This window comes from Tupaia chinensis, unplaced genomic scaffold (assembly GCF_000334495.1).
Source record: "Tupaia chinensis unplaced genomic scaffold, TupChi_1.0 Scaffold143986_1, whole genome shotgun sequence".
In the NCBI taxonomy this organism is placed as follows: domain Eukaryota; kingdom Metazoa; phylum Chordata; class Mammalia; order Scandentia; family Tupaiidae; genus Tupaia; species Tupaia belangeri.
This window is the reverse complement of record NW_006203837.1, coordinates 263,336-282,237: the sequence shown is the minus strand read 5'-3', so window position 1 is coordinate 282,237 and position 18,902 is coordinate 263,336. Positions and strand designations below refer to the sequence as shown.

The window sequence follows — 18,902 nt, the reverse complement described above, 5'->3', positions numbered from 1 at the left end:
GTATATCAGCACATAGACATTTCTATTTTATTAATCATTCCATTAATGATGGACTTCTGGGGTGCTTTCCAACATTTGTTATTAAAGATAGTAATCAATGAGCATTGTTGATTATTTTTATTCGGAAACTTAGGTTATAAATCCTATGGGAACCAGCAGTTAGCGTAATGGCTATGTCGCTGGATTCCCACGTAGTCGACCGCGGTTCACGTCCTGGACTCGGTGGGGTGGCTTAGAACTCACGCCAGGCGCGTTTGCGTGCGTGCCCAGGATCCCGAGAGGAGAATGGAGGAGAAGGGATTGCGGCGTGACCATCCCCCCTGGGGGGTGATTTCTCGCTTTCTATCTCTATGTCTCTCTCTCTCTGTCTGGCGAGTGCAAGCACCCTATAGCGAAAACCTCTCAAAAAAAGAAAAAAAAAACTTAGGTTATAAATCCTAGTGAATGTTCTCTGTTAAACTGTTGCAAAACTTGTAAATCTAAGATAAAAACAACTTCCCCCAAAATATTATACCACTGTACTTCAAAACACTATAGAAAGCAGAATATAAGATTCTTATACCTCCACCTCATGACCAAAATTAAATTTATATTTTAATGTAGTAGATAAAATTATGTATTAGACTATTTTTATTTGCATTTTTAACCTATAAATAAGGTTTAAAATTTGTGTTTAAAAATATTTGTACTTCTTTTTCTGATAATTAACAAGTTATATGACTTCCACACTTTTCTATTGTTTATCGTTTTCCTACTAAATGCTAAATTATTCAAAAATGAGAGCTTTTTGGTTTTGTGTTAAAAATATATTGTCATCACTTTTCTTGTGTTTACTCTTATGTTGTTACTTTCATAGAGAAATGTATGAGTTTTTATCTTCATGAACTCTAGATTTATGTCTAAAATATTTCATTAGCTCTATAATGTCAAAATAATATGTAACTGCATTTACTTTTAATAATATCATGGTTTTATTTTTATAGATACAAATCTTTTACTCTCTGAAATTTATTTTCATATGAGAAATTAGACTGGGATCTTATTTCACTTACCCCAGTTGCCAATTGCTATTACTTGCCCTATTATTGTTTACTGAATCTTTTCTGTTATATATCTCATTTATATATGTATTTGTACCTAGATCTGGAAAACAATCCCTGTTGTATTTTGCTGTCTCATTCTTCCTTCTCTGGATCTACTCTCTCTGAAATGTTGTAACTCTGTCAAGCTGTAGAGTAAGTATCGCGTGAAGGCAAATACATATGTCACATGGCATGGGCACACCTCAAAAAGGCAGGGTTTATTAGGAAATCTAAGAAAAAAAATGTATCAAAGTTTCTTCTCTCATCATCTCATGGAGAAGCACCTAAGGGTCGAAGCGGTGCTGCATATAGCATTGTAATATGCCCCAGGACAGCCATCTCAGGCTAACCTAAGAACAAACTCAGAGGAATAAATTATAACTATTAAAAGCTAAGTGGTATGGATTTTCAAGCCTGCTTTTTAAGAAAATGATAAAGCCAGCTGCTAGCATTTACTGATGTCATCAAATTCTAACATTAAGAGTCTCCTTTCCCCCAGTAAGAGTCAGCACCAGCTAATGGGTCTGTGACTCTCACCCAAATATGTTTTAGTGTGTTATGCATGGCTTTCATCAAGTACAGCTTTTCTTGTATTTTCAGTTTTGTTGGTTTATTTTCCTATCCTTCAGCCAACATCAAAACTGTCTCATTACATGTTTTGATATTAGGTCTCGGTATAAAGTATAGTATAAAGTCCACAGCTTTTTCTTCAAGATCACCTTGGTTTATCTTAGCATTTTGCATTCCAACATGTGTTTTAGAATCAACCTATCAATTTTCAAAAAACTCCTACAGTAATCCAGATGGGGAATATGTTGAATTTAAAGATAACTGGCACATTGGGACCAGCAGTTAGTGTAATGGCTATGTCACTGGACTCCCATGTAGTCAACCACGGTTCACGACCCAGATCCGGTGGCTTAAAACTCACACTGGGCGCGTGTGCATGTGTGCCCAAGATCCCAAGAGGAGAATGGAGGAGAAGGGATTGTGGCATGGCCACCTCCCCTGGGGGGTGATTTCTCGCTTTCTGTCTCTCTGTCTCTCTCTGTCTGTCTGGAGAGCGCACACGCCCTATAGCAAAATCCCCTCTCCAAAAAAATAAATAAATAAAGATAACTGGCACATTTAGATTTCTTTTTTTTAATCTTTTTTTTTTGAGAGGTTTTTGATACAGGTAGTGTGCCCTTGCCAGAAAGACAGAGAGAAACAGAGAAACAGAAAGTGAGAGTGATGGCCATGCTGCAATCCCTTCTCTTCCATTCTCCTCTTGGGATCTTGGGCATGCACGCACATGCGCCCAGCGTGAGGTTTAAGCAACTGGATCTGGGACTTGAACTTGTGGTCAACTACATGGGAGTCCAGCAACACAGCCATTATGCCAACTGGGGGTCCCTAGATTTCTTAATATCAAGCCATTATTGCTTTCCTACAATAAAATTTGTGGTTTGAGTAGGGTCTAAAATAATACGGATTTGCGAAGATACTGTAGTGTAAATTTTTACAACCTTTGTTAAGAATCTTGGCGTTGGAACCAGCAGATAGTATAATTGTTACAAGGCTAGACTCCTATAGCAAAAATCTCTTTCAAAAAAAAAAAAAAAGAAAGAAAGAAAAAAAAAAAAAGACACAGACACAGACACACACACACACACACACACATCAGGCACATGTGAATGTGTGCTCAAAATTCTGACAGAACAGAGGAATGGAAGAAAAAGGATTGTGAAATGACCATGCCTTGTTAGAAGGTCTTTCTCTCTCTTCCTCTCCTTCTTCTTTTTCTTTCTCTCTGAGAGGTTTCTGGAAACTTTTGGTAAAATGAAATAAAGAAAAAGAAAGAGAAGGAAAGAAAGGAAGGAAGAAAGAAAAAGTTTTCATATGTAGAGAGATATGTACATACATTATTTTTAAAATTATTTTTATTATTTTTTTTGGGGGGAGAGGTTTTTGCTATAGGGCATGTGCCCTTGCCAGAAAGACAGAGAGAGACAGAGAGACAGAAAGCAAGAAATCACCCCCTAGGGAGATGGCCATGCTGCAATCCCTTCTCCTCCATTCTCCTCTTAGGATTTTGGACATGCACGCACACATGCCTGGTATGAGTTTAAATCACGGGGTCTGGTATTTGAACCATGGTCGACTACATGGGAGTCCAGCGACATAGCCATTATGCCAACTGCTGGTCCTATTTATTTATTTATTTATTTAAAAATGTTTTTCTTCATTCATGAGAGAGACAAGCACTCTCCACAGTGTTTGGTCACGTCTTGCTCCCCTTCCGTCAGTCCTCCAGCCGATTGGATCTTGGGCTATTGTGCATGTGCCCAGGTCTATTTCAGGTTCTCAGGTTGAGGATTCTAATCACAGTCAGTAGCTCATTAACCCTGCGCAATGGAGGTGAACCCATCTGTATATATCAGTGCTATATTTTTATAATTGCCATTGATCAACTACCATACAATGTTTATTCCCAGAATATTATTTTGATAGAATATATACAATTATGTTTTTTATAAAACAACATATAGTAAAATAACAAATGAACTTTACTTTTGCAAGTTTTTATTTTAATCCTACTTAAAAATTGTGAAGCAAAATGATAAAAATACTAATATTTATTAATTCCAAATAATTTTTAAGAGGTTTTTGCTTTAGGGTGCATGTGCTCACCAGAGGGAGAGTGACAGAGACAGTCAGAGGGAAAGTGAGAAATCATTCCCGGGGAGGAAGTCCATGCCACAATCCCTTCTCTTCTATTCTCCTCCCAGGATCTTGGGTATGCACACACATGTGCCGGGCATAATTTTCAAGCCACAGGGTCTTGTACTTGAACCACAGTTGGCCATTTGGGAGTCCAGCAATGTAACAACTATGCTATCTGCTAGTCCCTAATTCTGAATAATTGTACGCTGTTCTTTACTATATTATTCTTGTACTTTTCTGAATTTTTAAAACATTTCAAAGTGTTTAAAAACTACATTGGATTTATTTTTTACTAATTCAATCTTTAGTCATATATAAGCCACTTCATGTTTTTTTCATTTTTTCTGTTTATTTCAGTTCTCATTGTTTTCTTCTTAGATATAATAGCTGTCACCAACTGGCTCCCAGTATTTTTTTTAGTGTACATTTCAGTGGATTTTAGAAAGCACAATTAACTGACTATGTATTTCATCTCTCAATGTCATCTCACAGAATTTAATCTATTTTTATTTTATTTTAGGTAATGTATTTGAACAGTTAAAGAAATGGAAAAAGGAAATCACTCCATGGTGTCTGAGTTTATTTTATTGGGACTCACAGAGTCTCCTGAATTACAAATTTTCTTTTTCTTATTTTTTTCCATCATCTACATATTCATTGTATTAGGTAACCTCATCATTATCTTTGTAGTGAAATTGGACCCTCAATTGCACTCTCCTATGTACTTCCTGCTGGCCAATCTGTCCTTTATTGATATGTCCCTGGCTTCCTTTGCTACTCCTAAGATGATCTATGATTTAATTAGTAAATATAGGATCATCTCCTATGAAGGCTGCATGACCCAGATGTTTTTCCTTCACCTTTTAGGTGGAAGTGAGATGATGTTGCTTGTAGCCATGGCAATTGATAGATACGTTGCCATCTGCAAACCCCTCCGTTACAAAAATATCATGAGCCACTGCATTTGCATCAGACTTGCACTTCTCTCCTGGGCCACCGGTTTTGTGCACACAACCAGTCAAATGGTTTTCACAATTACTTTGCCATTCTGTGGTCCCAACGTTGTGGATAGTTTTTTCTGTGATCTGCCTCGAGTGATCAAACTTGCCTGCACTGACACTTACATCTTGGAGCTGTTAGTCATTGCAGACAGTGGACTGCTCTCTTTGTTTTGTTTCATCCCTCTGTTCATCTCCTACAGCATCATCCTGATTACTGTCCAGAATCGCTCCTCCAGCAGGTCTTCCAAGGCTTTGTCTACTCTTTCAGCACACATTACAGTGGTGGTTCTGTTCTTTGGCCCTTGCATCTTTATCTATGTGTGGCCATTCAGCAGTGTCTCCACTGATAAGATCCTCTCTGTGTTTTACACAATTTTTACTCCCCTTTTAAATCCAATCATTTACACATTCAGAAATAAAGATATGAAGAAAGCATTAAGGAAAATGATCAAGAATGTGAGTTCCAGATCAACCTTTTAACTGAAATATTATAATCAACAAAAGCATCATCATCATTGTTTTCATCCAAAGACATTGAGGTGTATGATTTTGTACAAAACATAACCTATTTTAAAAAATGATAACCTTTCCCAATATAAGCATATAAGCAGTAAAATTTCGTGTTTCTTTTTCTGTATATGTATATCTGTGTGTGTGTGTATGTGTGTGTGTGTGTGTGTGTGTGTGTGTTGTAACTAAGTTTATCAGGAAATTATAGTTTAAATATTATGTATTGAGTTCTAATCATACATGAGACGCTTTCATGAATGTTCTATCTTTACATCCATTAAAATAGAGAATCTAAGTTAAATATCATCAATAAGAAACAAAATCGAGCATTTGAAAACTTAACAAACCTGCCATAGCAATTATTGTATAAGTACTATATCCAAAATCAGATCCTACACCTAATTACAAAAATCTATACTTTTCTAACTAAAAATGTTCTAACTGGAAATATTTTCTATCTACATTTTAATAACATCCATACATTTTTGTTTCCCTCCTTTACAAATCATAGTTCCCAATAAATACATCTTTTCAACAAGAAAATCATCTTTCTATTAATCTAAAAATGAAAAGTTGCCAAAACACAGTCTCCTTTTGCTTCTGATTCAATAGAAACAAAAGTTTATTAAATTAGCTATTATGATTTATTCCAATTGTACTATTGGGTTGACTAGAAAATCATGATACATTTTTGCATAAAAAAAGTCATGACTTTCTCAACAACCTAATAAAATTGTTGTTATAAAATAGATTAAGGAAGACAATTTTTGAAACTCAAGTGATTTGCTGTAATATCTCACAGTATTTACATGTCTAGTAGCGAAAGTAGTTAAAAAGTATATAATCTAGTAAAAAGCAAAACTTGATTTATTCCACCAAGTAAAGAATCACTGTCATTGGAGATTTAGATGAAAACAGAAGAATCAATAAGCAGTAAAGTGAGGTGGTTATGGGGAGCAGCAGATGGCTTAATGTTTACTTCAGTGGATTACCTCTTAGTCAACTACAGTTCGAGTTCGGACCTGGTAACTTAAAACTCACACCTGTGCATGTGTGTGTATGCCCAATATCCCGAGAGGCAAATGGAGGAGAAGGGATTGTGGCTTTGTCATCCTTCCTTGGGGGTGATTTCTCACTTTCTGTCTCTCTGTCTCTGTCTCTGTGGTGAGCACAAACATCCTATAGCAAAAATCTCTCTCTAAAAAATAGTAATAATAATAATAAGGGTGGTGGCCATGAATATGGATTATCACAACCTGTTAGTTAAACAATGATTTTAGAAGTTAAAAATACTTCTTCTAAATTGTATTTATTCAAATATTTCCAGTTCTTTTTTTAAAAGTTTATTTATTTATTCCATGAGTGAGACAAACACAATGAGAGACAGAGCCAGCCAATGATAAGGTAGTTAAGGCAGCTAGATCCCACATGGCTAATGGCTGACTATGCAGCTCAAGTCCCAAACCCAGCAGCTTGAAAAATACACCATGTGCCAAGTACTTGTGTATGTTGCCTCAAATCCAAAACTCCCAATGTGGTTGTGCCACTGTCTAGTCCTCCAGTTGCTTTTGTGCTTTTATTTTTCCTTTTAAAAGAAATGGTAGTTACTTTATGTTTTTTTTTTTTACATTCACAATTTTGCATTTTTAATTATTGAAGCTTCATTTACATAATTACTGCTCTCACTGGTTTCAATGTGTCTAAATTAATCAGATACTTTTAGTCTTAAACTAATTACTTAAATCAGAACAAGATACAGCTGTATACAACATAGTACAACTTTTTCTCTTTTGATTTTTATGATCAAGTCTTGTGGTCATGAAGTACTTGACACGAGAGTGTGCATTATCTATTGTTCTTTCTTTTTTTTTTCCAAAACTTTTTTTTACTTTAAAATTCAGTCTCTATATTATATTCATGCAAGATTATGACTGATTGAGAAGTATCAACACTACACTGAATCAGATAACCAATGAAGATTTGTGTCTTTTCATTAGGAGGAAAGGGAGTATCTTAATCTGTTTTCAGTATAGCTGCATCTTTTAGACTGAAGCTCTTGTCAACTTTTGGAAGTTTAAATAACAGTACAAGGGGCTGTTGGTCTACTAGTGTAGTCAAAGGAGAACGCTCTGGAAGTTCATTGACTTTCAGCCTCATATTAGTTCTTCTATACTCTCCTGTCTATAGCAGAGAGCTATAAGCCTTGAAAATACATTTTAAAAATTCTCTTGCAAACTTATCCCTGTGATATTTGACCAATTAAGACTACCAGTTGGAAACATGATACTAGAAGGTGGAAAAAAGGAGAAGCCTTACATTTCACTGCTTGTTTCTGGCAGCAGCAGAAGCAGGACACCTGTGGACTACAGAAATACTGGTAAGGAACTAGGTGCATCAGCAAGATGCATCTTGAAGTATATGAAATCCTAGATTCTTAGAGCGGAACAGAGTTTCCAAGAGCAGCAATGACAGCACTGTGTCAACAGCAATTATGGGCGCTGGGCATCGCAATTTCGTCTTTTGTTCATCCAGCCTTTTGGGGCAGTGCTTTTTGCAGGTACTGAACTCTTGACTGTATTATTTTCCCCCTTCTTCTACTCATTTCTGAGCCACATACACAATTTCCCCAGCTTTATTGAAGGCATCTTGAGCCTAAAGTGTAATTAATTTATTAATTACCTGTTTTCCCAAACATGTTATTTGTCCTGTTTTCTCCATTTGAATTAATAAGATTGCTATTAGATTAATGACCCAATCTAAAAATCAAAATTTCCTATCCATAATATATGAATTGGCACACTGATGGTGTTCCGCATTCTGTGAGGCTCTTTAGTTTTTCCTGCTCTGTTGAGATTGCATAATCGTTGTAGGTATAACTTCATGTTCCCTTCTCTTTTTCCCGCCAGTTCAAATCTGAGCTCCTCTAGTGATTTCTTTACATGAGTTATACTTTCAACTTCAAAATTTCCATTTGGTTATATTTTTATAATTTCTCTACCTTTGTTGATATTCTCTATTTGCTGAAATACTGTATTCATATGTTCTTTGAATTCTTTTTTAAATCTCTGCCAGAGTATGCCTATGCTCACCAGAGAAACACAGAGAGGGAAAGCAAGAAAATACCCCTCATGGGAAATGGTCACACCACAATCTCTTCTCCTCCACTTCTCCCTCCTATTGAGATTTCAGGCATGCATGCACATGGATCAGTGTGTTTCTTAAGTCTCCTAGTCCAGGACTCAAATCAAGTGGTAGCCATGTGGAATCCACCCACCTTAACCACCACGCCACAGGGTGACCCATTCCTTTAACTCTTTAGGCATGGTTTCCTTCAATTCTTAGAATATATTTATAATAGTTGTCTTAAAATTTTTGTTATTTTCTGCTATGTGCAACACCTAGCTTAGCTAATTATGAAATCCATTTCCCCTGCAGTATGCAACTTCTAATCTCTGCTTAGATAACTAAAGAGGACTTAATGTTAAGCAAGGTGAGCCAGTCTTTTTCTTTTTTCTTTTCTTTTTTTTTTTTTTTTTTAGGGGTTTTTTTTTTGCTATAAGGCGCGTGCGCTCCGCCAAATTTTGCTATAGGATGCGTGCACTCACTGGAGAGACGGAGACAGAGAAACAGAAAGCGAGAAATCACCCCCCAGAGGGGATGGTCACGCCGCAATCCCTTCTCCTCCATTCTCCTCTTGGGATTTTGGGCACGCACGCACACGCACCCGGCGTGAGTTTTAAGCCACCGGGTCCGGGACGCGAACTGCAGTCGACTACGTGGGAGTCCAGCAACATAGTCATTACACTAACTGCTGGTTCCCAGGTGAGCCAGTCTTTGAAAGTCCAGCTAGGCTTCAAGGATAACACAAGGAACTTACTGGTTTTGTTTAAGCCCCCTTAGCAGTTACCCACATTAGATGTGTGAGTGGCTTGGAGGCTGCTCTCACAGTTCAAGGAGTTTATGTTTTTGTGCCCACCCCGCCTTTAAGGACCCCTGAAAGTTCCTTCTCCAGTCACTTCTCAGAGGTGCATACATGTGAGTTTCCACACAATTCTCTACACCATTAGAATTTTTGTAACTCAATTTTTAAGAAAAATTAAAATAAGTCTTTTAGTTTTATTTTGGCTTCTTAGGTATTGCTTTGGATTCAGTAAGGCATGTTTCACAGTCAATGTTTGGTTCTGCAGGTAGGCTTCCTTCCTTTGTTAATGGATTTACATGTGGCTTAGAAAATGTTCCCGTATGTATTCTATCCTTTCTCTGGTTTCTAAGTGGGTGCAGCCAGTCAACGCCGGCAGACTCCCTAGCCCCAGGATTGACTGTGACCCCAGTAGGGTGTGTGTGTGTGTGTGTGTGTGTGTGCACGGGTGTGCATGTCTGTCTCTCTATTTCTTGCTTGATTCTTTGAGTTAAGTTTCTGTTTGCTCTGTTTGATTTATTTATACCAATAGCTTGGAGCTATGAGAATCTGCATAGCTGTTCTCTATAAATATCTCCATTGTTTTTGTCAATATCCATAGATAGATATGGAATTCTCCAGGCTCTGTTTCAAATAAAAATAGATCTCTCAAGTGAGGCTGTGGGTCTTCATCCTTATGACACGCCTCTCGCTCTGGGCAGAACCTCTGCACCACTGCATAGGAGCTGGGGACTTTTCCAAAAGTGATATCCTTGCACTATGGGTGGGCACAGTGGGGAATCAAGTTCCTGGCTATCCTGGCTTGCCTTTTTGGGCATAAAGGCTCTGCAAGCAAGCTGGAGGACAGAGGTGATGAGGGATCCTATTATTCACAGCTTGCCATGTCCAGAGTAGAGCTTCTGTCCTATGAGTAGGTGATGAGTGAGGAAAGATATTCTCAAAGCCCTGGACTGAAAACATGGGGAGAGGATATCTCTGTCTTCTTGCCCAGACCTGCTTGGAGCAGAGCCTTAAGTGTTGGGCTTCCATATTATGAGACTAGGAGAGAAAAAAATAAACAAAACAGGGAATAGTAGTAGTGGCTTAAAGTCATAGGCTCTAATAAATAAAATAAATAATAAAATTAAAACTAATAAATTACATAAATAAATAAATTGAGACAAGCAAAATATAAGACAGGGAAGGAATAAGTCAAGAATCCCTGAACTGGGGGGCCAGCAGGTGACAAGATTATTAAAGCTCTGAAACTCCCACATAGTCAATCACAGTTTCAGTCCTGGACTGGTGACTTACTTTCTCACTTTCCCTTTTTCTCTCTGTCTCTCTCTCTGGTGAGCACACATCACCTATAGCAAATTTTTTAAAATCATACATAAAATAAAATAAATAACTTTTTAAAATCCCAAACTTTAACCTAGTAGGTAAATGAAGGTCTATAGTCTATCAAGAAATAAAGAACTATTGGTCTAGGAAGAAAGGTTTGAAGAGTATTCTTCTAAAAAATTACCCACAATATTGCTAGAAGAAGATAGTGGGCAGCTTGGGAGTAATAAAATAGAAAGAAAGTCCCACTAAGTCAAAGCTGTCTACACTTACTCTACAACAGTCAATCAACCAGCACTCTCATGGCTGTTCTAATCAAATCCCCACTTAGGGAGAACCACAGCCTATTATAGGGCCATACATTGAGTGTAAACATCTTCCCTGGTCATACTAAAACAGCAGCCCTGGAGTGTTAACAACTCCCACTGAAATTTGGATTCCCAGCGCTCCCACAAATCCACCCCCTAAGTGTTTCACATCTTTTTGAAAAGAGGCAGAAAATAGTACACAGAATCATATACAGAGTATCACAGAGAATAAAAAGTGAAATTTAAACGCTGAATAATCCTTTGAACCTATTGTTCCTCCTATTGTGCCTTTAGAATAGGTAAGTGTAAATTTTATAGGGAGCTAATTGATTGGGAGTTTCATATATACCAAGATAGTATTTTAATGAATTTTGTATTGGCTGAAAGACAAAGGCTTTGACTTATGAAGCAACAGATCTTCTCTAACGAAGAGATTACATGGTAATATTTCACAATGAGCTGGGATCAACATATTTTATGGAAATTTAAAAGAAATATCCTCTCAAAATAATAATACAGAGTAAAATTTGGTAGTAGATGATGCGTGACTAAGTATGATGGATATGATTAAGAAAGATAAATTCTAGTAAAGTCAAACTATGACTGAAAATAATCAAATAATCAAGAGTATTTTTCTTTTCAAGTTTCAGGGGTTGACAGAACATGTAAATCAGCATATCATATTGATAGTAGGAGAAGGAGCCAGAGTGAGAGAATTAGTGGCCTTAACTATTTAGAATAACTATATATAAAACTTATTATTAGACCATAAATACAAATGAGGCCTGAGAAGAGTAAAGAGAAGTACTTCAAAGATACTCATATTCAAGGGAGTCAATAAAATGTGAATCTGCCATGAATCTCATTATGACCCTAGCATTCTAAATACTAGCAATAGCAAAATATCAAGCTTCTAAGTACATATGGCAACCAAAAACATAAACTCAGAGAAAGCATTTCAAGGCGTTTTTAAACTAGGATCATGTGTATGGCAGTATAAATGCAACTGGATTCTAAGGGTTTGAGTTTCATGCCCTCTCTGAGTATGCCAGGTGGGCACACATGTGCCCCTGATCAACTAAAACTAGGGGCAGATCAAGGCATAAGGACGCTGTTGGGGGTACCTGACTTTCTGCTTCTCTCTTTCTCTCAAGGTGACCACTAACATACTTTCCATCTCTACAAATTTGCCTTTCCTAGACATCGCATATAAATAGAATTATACAGCATGTGGTCTTTTGTGTAAAGCTTCTATTACTAAGTGTAATGTTTTTGAAGTTCATCTCTGATTTAACACATATAATTTTTGCAAAACATAAAATCAGTAAAGTTCAAAGTTATGTTTATTTCTTCAAATGGCTGAAATGAAAGGAAGTGCAAATATTTACTTGAATCAATTACTTTTACATTAACTAATATATATTATATACCATGGGTAAGAGCAAAAATGCTCGTATCCCACCATTTAATAAAACAAATCTTGGGGACCAGCAGTTAGCATAATGGCTATGTCGCTGGACTCCCACGTAGTCAACCACAGTTCGAGTCCCGGACCTGGTGACTTAAAACTCACACCGGGCGTGTGTGCATGCCTGCCCAAGATCCCAAAAGGAGAATGGAGGAGAAGGGATTGCGGCATGGCCATCCCCCTGGGGGGTGATTTCTCACTTTCTGTCTCTCTCTGTCTGGCGAGCATATTCACCCTATAGCAAAAACCTCTCCAAAAATAATAATAATAATAATAATAATAATAAAACAAATCTTGGCTCATTTTTTTCCTGTAGGGATCTACATGGAAAACACTTAGTATTGTATTGTTGAATTTACATGAATGCATTAGATTAAATGTCTGCCTCCCTCAGTGCTTATTCTGTGCCTATGAGTTTGTAAGGACACCATCTCACCTGAAACTTACTACATCTCTTTGGGGTGGTCCTGACTCTAAAACCTGGGGAGACTGACTGCACTTAATTGTCATTATATCATAGGGCATAAAATTCCAGGTAGCAAAGTTATTTATCCTTAAATTATAGTAGGCATATTCATTTTATCTAACAATCATCAGCCCTCATCATTTCTCCAAGGCATATCTAATTATTCAAATTACTATCACAAAGGTCTTAAAAGCCAAGATAATAGTAAAGAGGGTACATATAGATACCAAAGACTATAAAGGAGGGAATTAGATGACAGAGGATGGGTGAGAAGAGCAAAGGAAAAAAATGCTTAACAGCAAAAAGGATGCAAAGTTCTCTGTTGAAAATAATGTATATGGTAATACCTTGATTTGAATGTCATATATTATATGCATGTGTTGGAAAAACCATACTGCAATGCTATAGAGATATACAGTCATAGAATCTAAAACATCATAATAAAAACAAATAATTTCTTTGATATTTTAAAGCAAAATTCTTGCTCATTCTCATGATAAATAGATATCACAATCCTGCTAAAAAGGTGTGCTGGGACAATTGTCTTTGCTGATCTTTCAGGGCCATTACCCATCCCTCATCACTCATTCAGTGTGCTGCCAGAGGTGGACCCAAAGGAATTGCATTCTTTTTCTTTCTTTTCCCTAATTTGTCACACTAGCCATTTCTTTCTTTCTTTCTTTCTTTTTTTTTTTTTTAGAGGTTTTTGCTATAGGGCATGTGCGCTCGCTAGACAGAGAGAGACAGAGAGACAGAAAGCAAGAAATCAACCCCCCCCCCCCGGGGGGCGGGCCCCGCCCGGACACCTTCTCCTCCCGCAATCCCTTCTCCTCCATTCTCCTCTCGGGATCTTGGGCACGCACACACATGTGCCTGGCGTGAGTTTTAAGCCAGTGTGTCCGGGACACGAACCGTGGTCGACTACATGGGAGTCCAGTGACATAGCCATTATGCTAGCTGCTGGTCCCACTCTAGCCATTACTTACAAAACAAAGGTAAGAAAACAATTGAAATTAAGTTTGGATAATGATGATAGGATATCTTGACAGGAACTTGAGTAGAGGTAAAAATTAGAAAAGAATTATAGGTTCTTAGAGAAAAAACTGTGGCCTTCCTATTTGTCTGGTTACTTTCATTCAATCCCTTTTCTCAATACACCACTTTTCCTATTCATGGCTCTTACTTCTTTTCTTCTTATAAATGTTCACACGTTTTCAATGCCGCAATCATCCAGCCTCCATTGGCTTTTGCCATAGGGCGGGAATCTCCGTGCCCCTGTTCACACATTCTCTATGCCTTATCTTTTTGGTTCAACTGATTGTAAAAACTGTTTTGTTTTTAGGTATTTTGAATATTTTAGCAACAAAACCTGAGGTTGTGTCTGAAATAGTCACTTGGAATTGATTTCCATTTACTGGAAATTCTTAAATCTTGTACCCATCCTGTACTAAATTAACTGTTTATTCATAGGGCTTATTTTTGTCTGATAAATCATATCTTTCTAGATTGTGAACTCCCTACATATAGAACAGTGGTTCATTTTCATAAGAATATTGTAAGACAGAGGGATATCCTAAAGTATTCGTTGAGTCATGCACCTAAGGGATTCATGTGGAACATATCAATTCAATCAACACATAATGGTCTGGAGGTAAATATATAACTCTTAAATTTTGGATGCACTAAGCATTAGTATAAGCCCAGATTCTGGTGTCACACTGACGGGGCTTCAACACTAGTCTTGATCCATGTTAGCAGTATCCAAGAATAAGACATTAAATATTTCTATATCATAGTTTTCTTATATGCAACATGAGCACAATAATAGTATATATTATACATTGTGGGATTGTTATGAACACTAAATGCATTAAGTATACAAAACACTTAGAACAGAGGCTTGCACATAGCGATTGCTTAATTTTTACTGATCACTTTTTGCTCTTGTTTGTTTGTTTGCAGAGAAAGACAGAGAGCAATAGCAGAGGAGAAAGAGAGGGATATTTTTGGACAGGGTCTTGCATGTTGCAGTCCTCATGCTCCAGCCTCCCAGTTAGTTGTTACAATCACAGGTAATACCACCATACCTGGCCTGACTTAGGTTGATTTAGGAACTAAACCCAGGTGTCCCCGTGTGGCTCAGCCACTGTGCAGAGCACCTTTCTGGTTGTGGCATTGTGGATGGGCTTTTTGATCACTTATGATCACTCTAGATCCTAAGAAAAATGCTTAAACATCCAAGTAAAGATCATTTAATCTTATACATTACAATCTGAGGAGAATCTAGGTATTGGAACCAAATCACTTTACTACTTACTTCCTAACCACCACGTAGATGTACCACATACATGGACCACATGAGCTCCTCACTGCGAACAATGGGAACACAAAGGATTTGAGAAAACAAGTTGAAAAAAATCTGAAGCAGAGTCCATGTTTTCTGAAATTTTTAGTATACTACACAAGAGAAATTAAGAAACAAAATTATTTTTAGTAAACCCAAATACTTTCTTCTATATAAAAATTAGCCCTTAATTTGTGTGAAAGTGCTTGTTAGTTTATTTTAGAACCATAGGATTACCTTTATAAATTATTTAATATATATATAGGACAATGTAATTTTCTCCTTTTCCAAATTCTATTTTCCTTATATAGTGGGAAAACATAACCTCTAAAAGTGACAGATACAGAAGATTGTAATAATAAAAGATCAAACAAACAGTAATTCATTACTACCTAATCTTCCTACATGAACAGATTAGTGACAAAATCCAAGTCAATTTATCAGAGAATAATTTTTTTTTGAGAGGTTTTTGCTATAGGGTGTGTGCGCTTGCCAGACAGACATAGACAGAGAGACAGAAAGCAAGAAATCACCCCCCCAGGAGGGATGGCCACGCTGCAATCCCTTCTCCTCCGTTCTTCTCTCCAGATCTTGGGCACGCACACACACACACCCGGCATGAGTTTTAAGCCACCAGGTCCGGGACGCGAACCACAGTCAACTACATGGGAGTCCAGTGACAGAGCCATTACGCTAACTACTGGTCCTGGATCAGAGAATGATTTGACAAAGAAAAATAATGGAAAATAGAACTTCTACTCCTTCAAAGGTTTTTCAATTACTACATAATTGGAAAAAACATTGCTTCAAAGTGATGTGATATATAATATAATCTCCAATTATACACATTGATGAGCTGATATATTTTAAATTATAGGTTCTCATATTATCAACTATTATTAGCACCAACAAATAGAAATAGGAAAATACTAGTACTAACTGTGACTTTTTTTTTTAATTCTACTTGTATATACAGAATTTCTGGAACCTTCCTGAATTCAGTAGATGGATCCTAAAAATGTATCTGTAGTGAATGAGTTCATTCTACTAGGGTTTTCTGGACCATGGGAACTCCAGATTTTCTTCTTTGTGACATTTTCCTTGATTTACAGTGCTACAGTGGTGGGAAACATTCTCATTATGGTCACAGTGACATTTAGTTCCACACTTCATTCTCCCATGTACTTCCTCCTTGGAAACCTCTCTTTTCTGGACATGTGTCTCTCCACTGCCACAACACCCAAGATGATAACGAACTTGCTCACTGAACACAAGACCATCTCCTTGTGGGGCTGCATGACCCAGATGTTCTTTATGCACTTCTTTGGGGGCGCTGAGATGACTCTTTTGATAGTCATGGCCTTCGACAGGTACATAGCCATATGCAAACCCTTGCACTACAGAACTATCATGAGTCACAGGTTGCTGAATAGGTTTGTGTTACTTTCATGGATAATTGGTTTCATCCACACCATGAGCCAGATGGTATTAACAGTGAACTTGCCTTTCTGTGGCCACAATATTGTAGACAGCATATTTTGTGACCTTCCCCTTGTGATCAAGCTTGCTTGTGTGGAAACATATTCCCTGGAGTTATTTGTCATTGCTGACAGTGGGCTGCTCTCTTTTATCTGCTTCATCCTCTTGCTTGTCTCCTACACTGTGATCCTGGTCACCGTACAACAAAGATCATCTGGAGGGCTGACCAAAGCTCTCTCCACATTGTCTGCCCACATCATTGTGGTCACTCTGTTCTTTGGACCTTGTATCTTTATCTATGCCTGGCCATTCAGTAATCTTGCAAGCAATAAAACTCTTGCTGTATTTTACACTGTTATCACACCCTTACTGAATCCTATTATTTATACCCTGAGAAATCAGAAAATGCAAGGGGCCATGAGAAAATTACGACTCCAACATGTCAACTCCATTCAGAACTTCTAGATTGTAGCACTCAGTAACTAACATAAATTTCAAATACTATGCTAAGATCATTTGAATACATTTGTATAATACATTATATCACTTTTTTTATTAGAATTAAAACCAATACAGAAAATGTTAATACTAAATTACTTAAATGCACAGTTAACAGTGTTATGAAGAGATAATTAGAGATCTGCAGCAATCAATGAGTATTTTTGCCATAGGCACTCAATATGCATTTATTAGTGAAGAAATAACTATAAAAATATGTTAATATTATTAGATATTATTTTAATAGATTATGATGATTCATGGCATTCATAACTTTGTACTATTGTTCATGGCATTCATAACTTTGTACTATTGTTATATGAAGTACCTTACCTGAATTGTGACTCAAATAATGTTAATAATAAGAAAAATGTAATTCTGACTTCTTGAACCAATGAAGCAAAAAAAACCAAAAGAATAAGTCAGTTTATTTGAAAGTATAATAAATCTAAGATGCCAGAGGAAAAAAATCAATGAAAAGGCCATTTCAATAAGACTAAGAGCAGTCAGTGATACCAAATACACTTAGAAATATAAATACGCACAGCTGACATTTCATCCTCGATGAATACAAAGAAAAACAGAGGCATGTGTCTGTATTTTGTGTAATATACCATGTACCTTTACCTTTCAAAGGGCATTATGTAAAACTACAGCTAAATTTACTTCCAGTAGGGCTGTAACTTATTGTATTTAAAAGCTAAGTGTTATTTGAACATGTATGTTGAGAAGGAGATGGGCAGTGCATACAAAATTAGAAATCCTATATCCATTTTATCTTAAATAATATTTCCCATTTCAAGAGTCCAACATTTCTTGCTTGCACTAGGTAATACCTTCATAACTGACTCTAAATGGACACATAGATATTTTTCTCCTTTCAATGAATTCTCTACAAGTAGATTGATGTCTTTAAAAAGCAAATGTTAGGACCAGCAGATGGCATAGTGGTTACATTGCTGGACTCCCATGTAGTCTACCACAGTTTGAGTCTTAGACCCAGAGGCCTGAAATAGGCCAGGCACATGTGCATGCATGCCCAGAATCCTGTAAAGAAAATGGAGGAGAAGGGATTGCAGCATTGCCTTTCCCCCTGGGGGATGATTTCTTGCTTTCTATCTCTGTCTCTCCAGTGAGCACAAGTGCCCTATAGCAAAAATCTCTCTCTAAATGATTTTTTTAGAAAAGCAAATCTCAGGGCTGGCAGGTGGCTTGGTGATTAAGGCATTGGACTCATACATGACCAACCATGGTTCAAATTCCAGACCTTGTGGTTTGCTCTCTCTCTCTCTGATCAAATTTTTCATAATAATAATAATCAATCAATAAATAAATTTTTACAAAGCAAATCTCATTTCACATCCTTGATTAAAACTATATTGTTTGCATTCGGACTTAAGTTCAAAATGTAACTTTCATAATATGATCTAACTATGGAATTTTAGCCAGCTTTGCGCAGTGGCAGTATCGTAGTCAGTGAGGTTTATCCGAGGCGCGATTATTGCTAATTGAAAACTATGGAATTTTGCTCCAATTAACTTGTTTTTATAATGCTAAAGTCACATTGAACTTTTTTCAAGTTATCCAAATAACCATGCATCTTGTGGGAAAGCAAACCATCAGATCTGGGATTCAAACTGTAGTTGGTCATGTAGTGGGAGTCCAGGACCTTAACCACCATGCTACCACCATGCTACCCAGACATCTTGTGAACTCACAACTTTGTAAGGCTATTATCTTCACCTGGAATAAGCTTCCATCACCTCCTTATTCAGGTTACTCTTTCAGAGGATTCAAA

General features: G+C 37.0%; 2 protein-coding genes and 1 non-coding gene across 3 annotated transcripts; all 3 read left to right on the top strand.

Moving 5' to 3' along the window:
• Window positions 1-4,330: 4,330 nt before the first annotated feature.
• LOC102487535 (olfactory receptor 4K13) lies at window positions 4,331-5,269 on the top strand. Its single transcript, XM_006165681.2, has one exon. The coding sequence runs from the start codon at window positions 4,334-4,336 to the stop codon at window positions 5,267-5,269; it is 936 nt and encodes a 311-aa protein (XP_006165743.1). The 5' UTR covers window positions 4,331-4,333.
• A 10,863-nt stretch (window positions 5,270-16,132) lies between these two features.
• Window positions 16,133-17,071, top strand: LOC102481247 (olfactory receptor 4L1). The gene has a single exon (XM_006165668.1). The coding sequence runs from the start codon at window positions 16,133-16,135 to the stop codon at window positions 17,069-17,071; it is 939 nt and encodes a 312-aa protein (XP_006165730.1).
• Window positions 17,072-18,551: 1,480 nt separating this feature from the next.
• LOC114005554 (U4 spliceosomal RNA) lies at window positions 18,552-18,696 on the top strand. Its single transcript, XR_003547397.1, has one exon. It is a non-coding gene; the product is annotated as a U4 spliceosomal RNA (small nuclear RNA).
• The last annotated feature ends 206 nt before the right edge of the window (window positions 18,697-18,902 follow it).

Excerpts from the sequence above, each read along its gene's own strand:
- LOC102487535 (XM_006165681.2), top strand. The coding sequence starts at position 4,334 with ATGGAAAAAGGAAATCACTCCATGGTGTCTGAGTTTATTTTATTGGGA.
- LOC102481247 (XM_006165668.1), top strand. The coding sequence starts at position 16,133 with ATGGATCCTAAAAATGTATCTGTAGTGAATGAGTTCATTCTACTAGGG.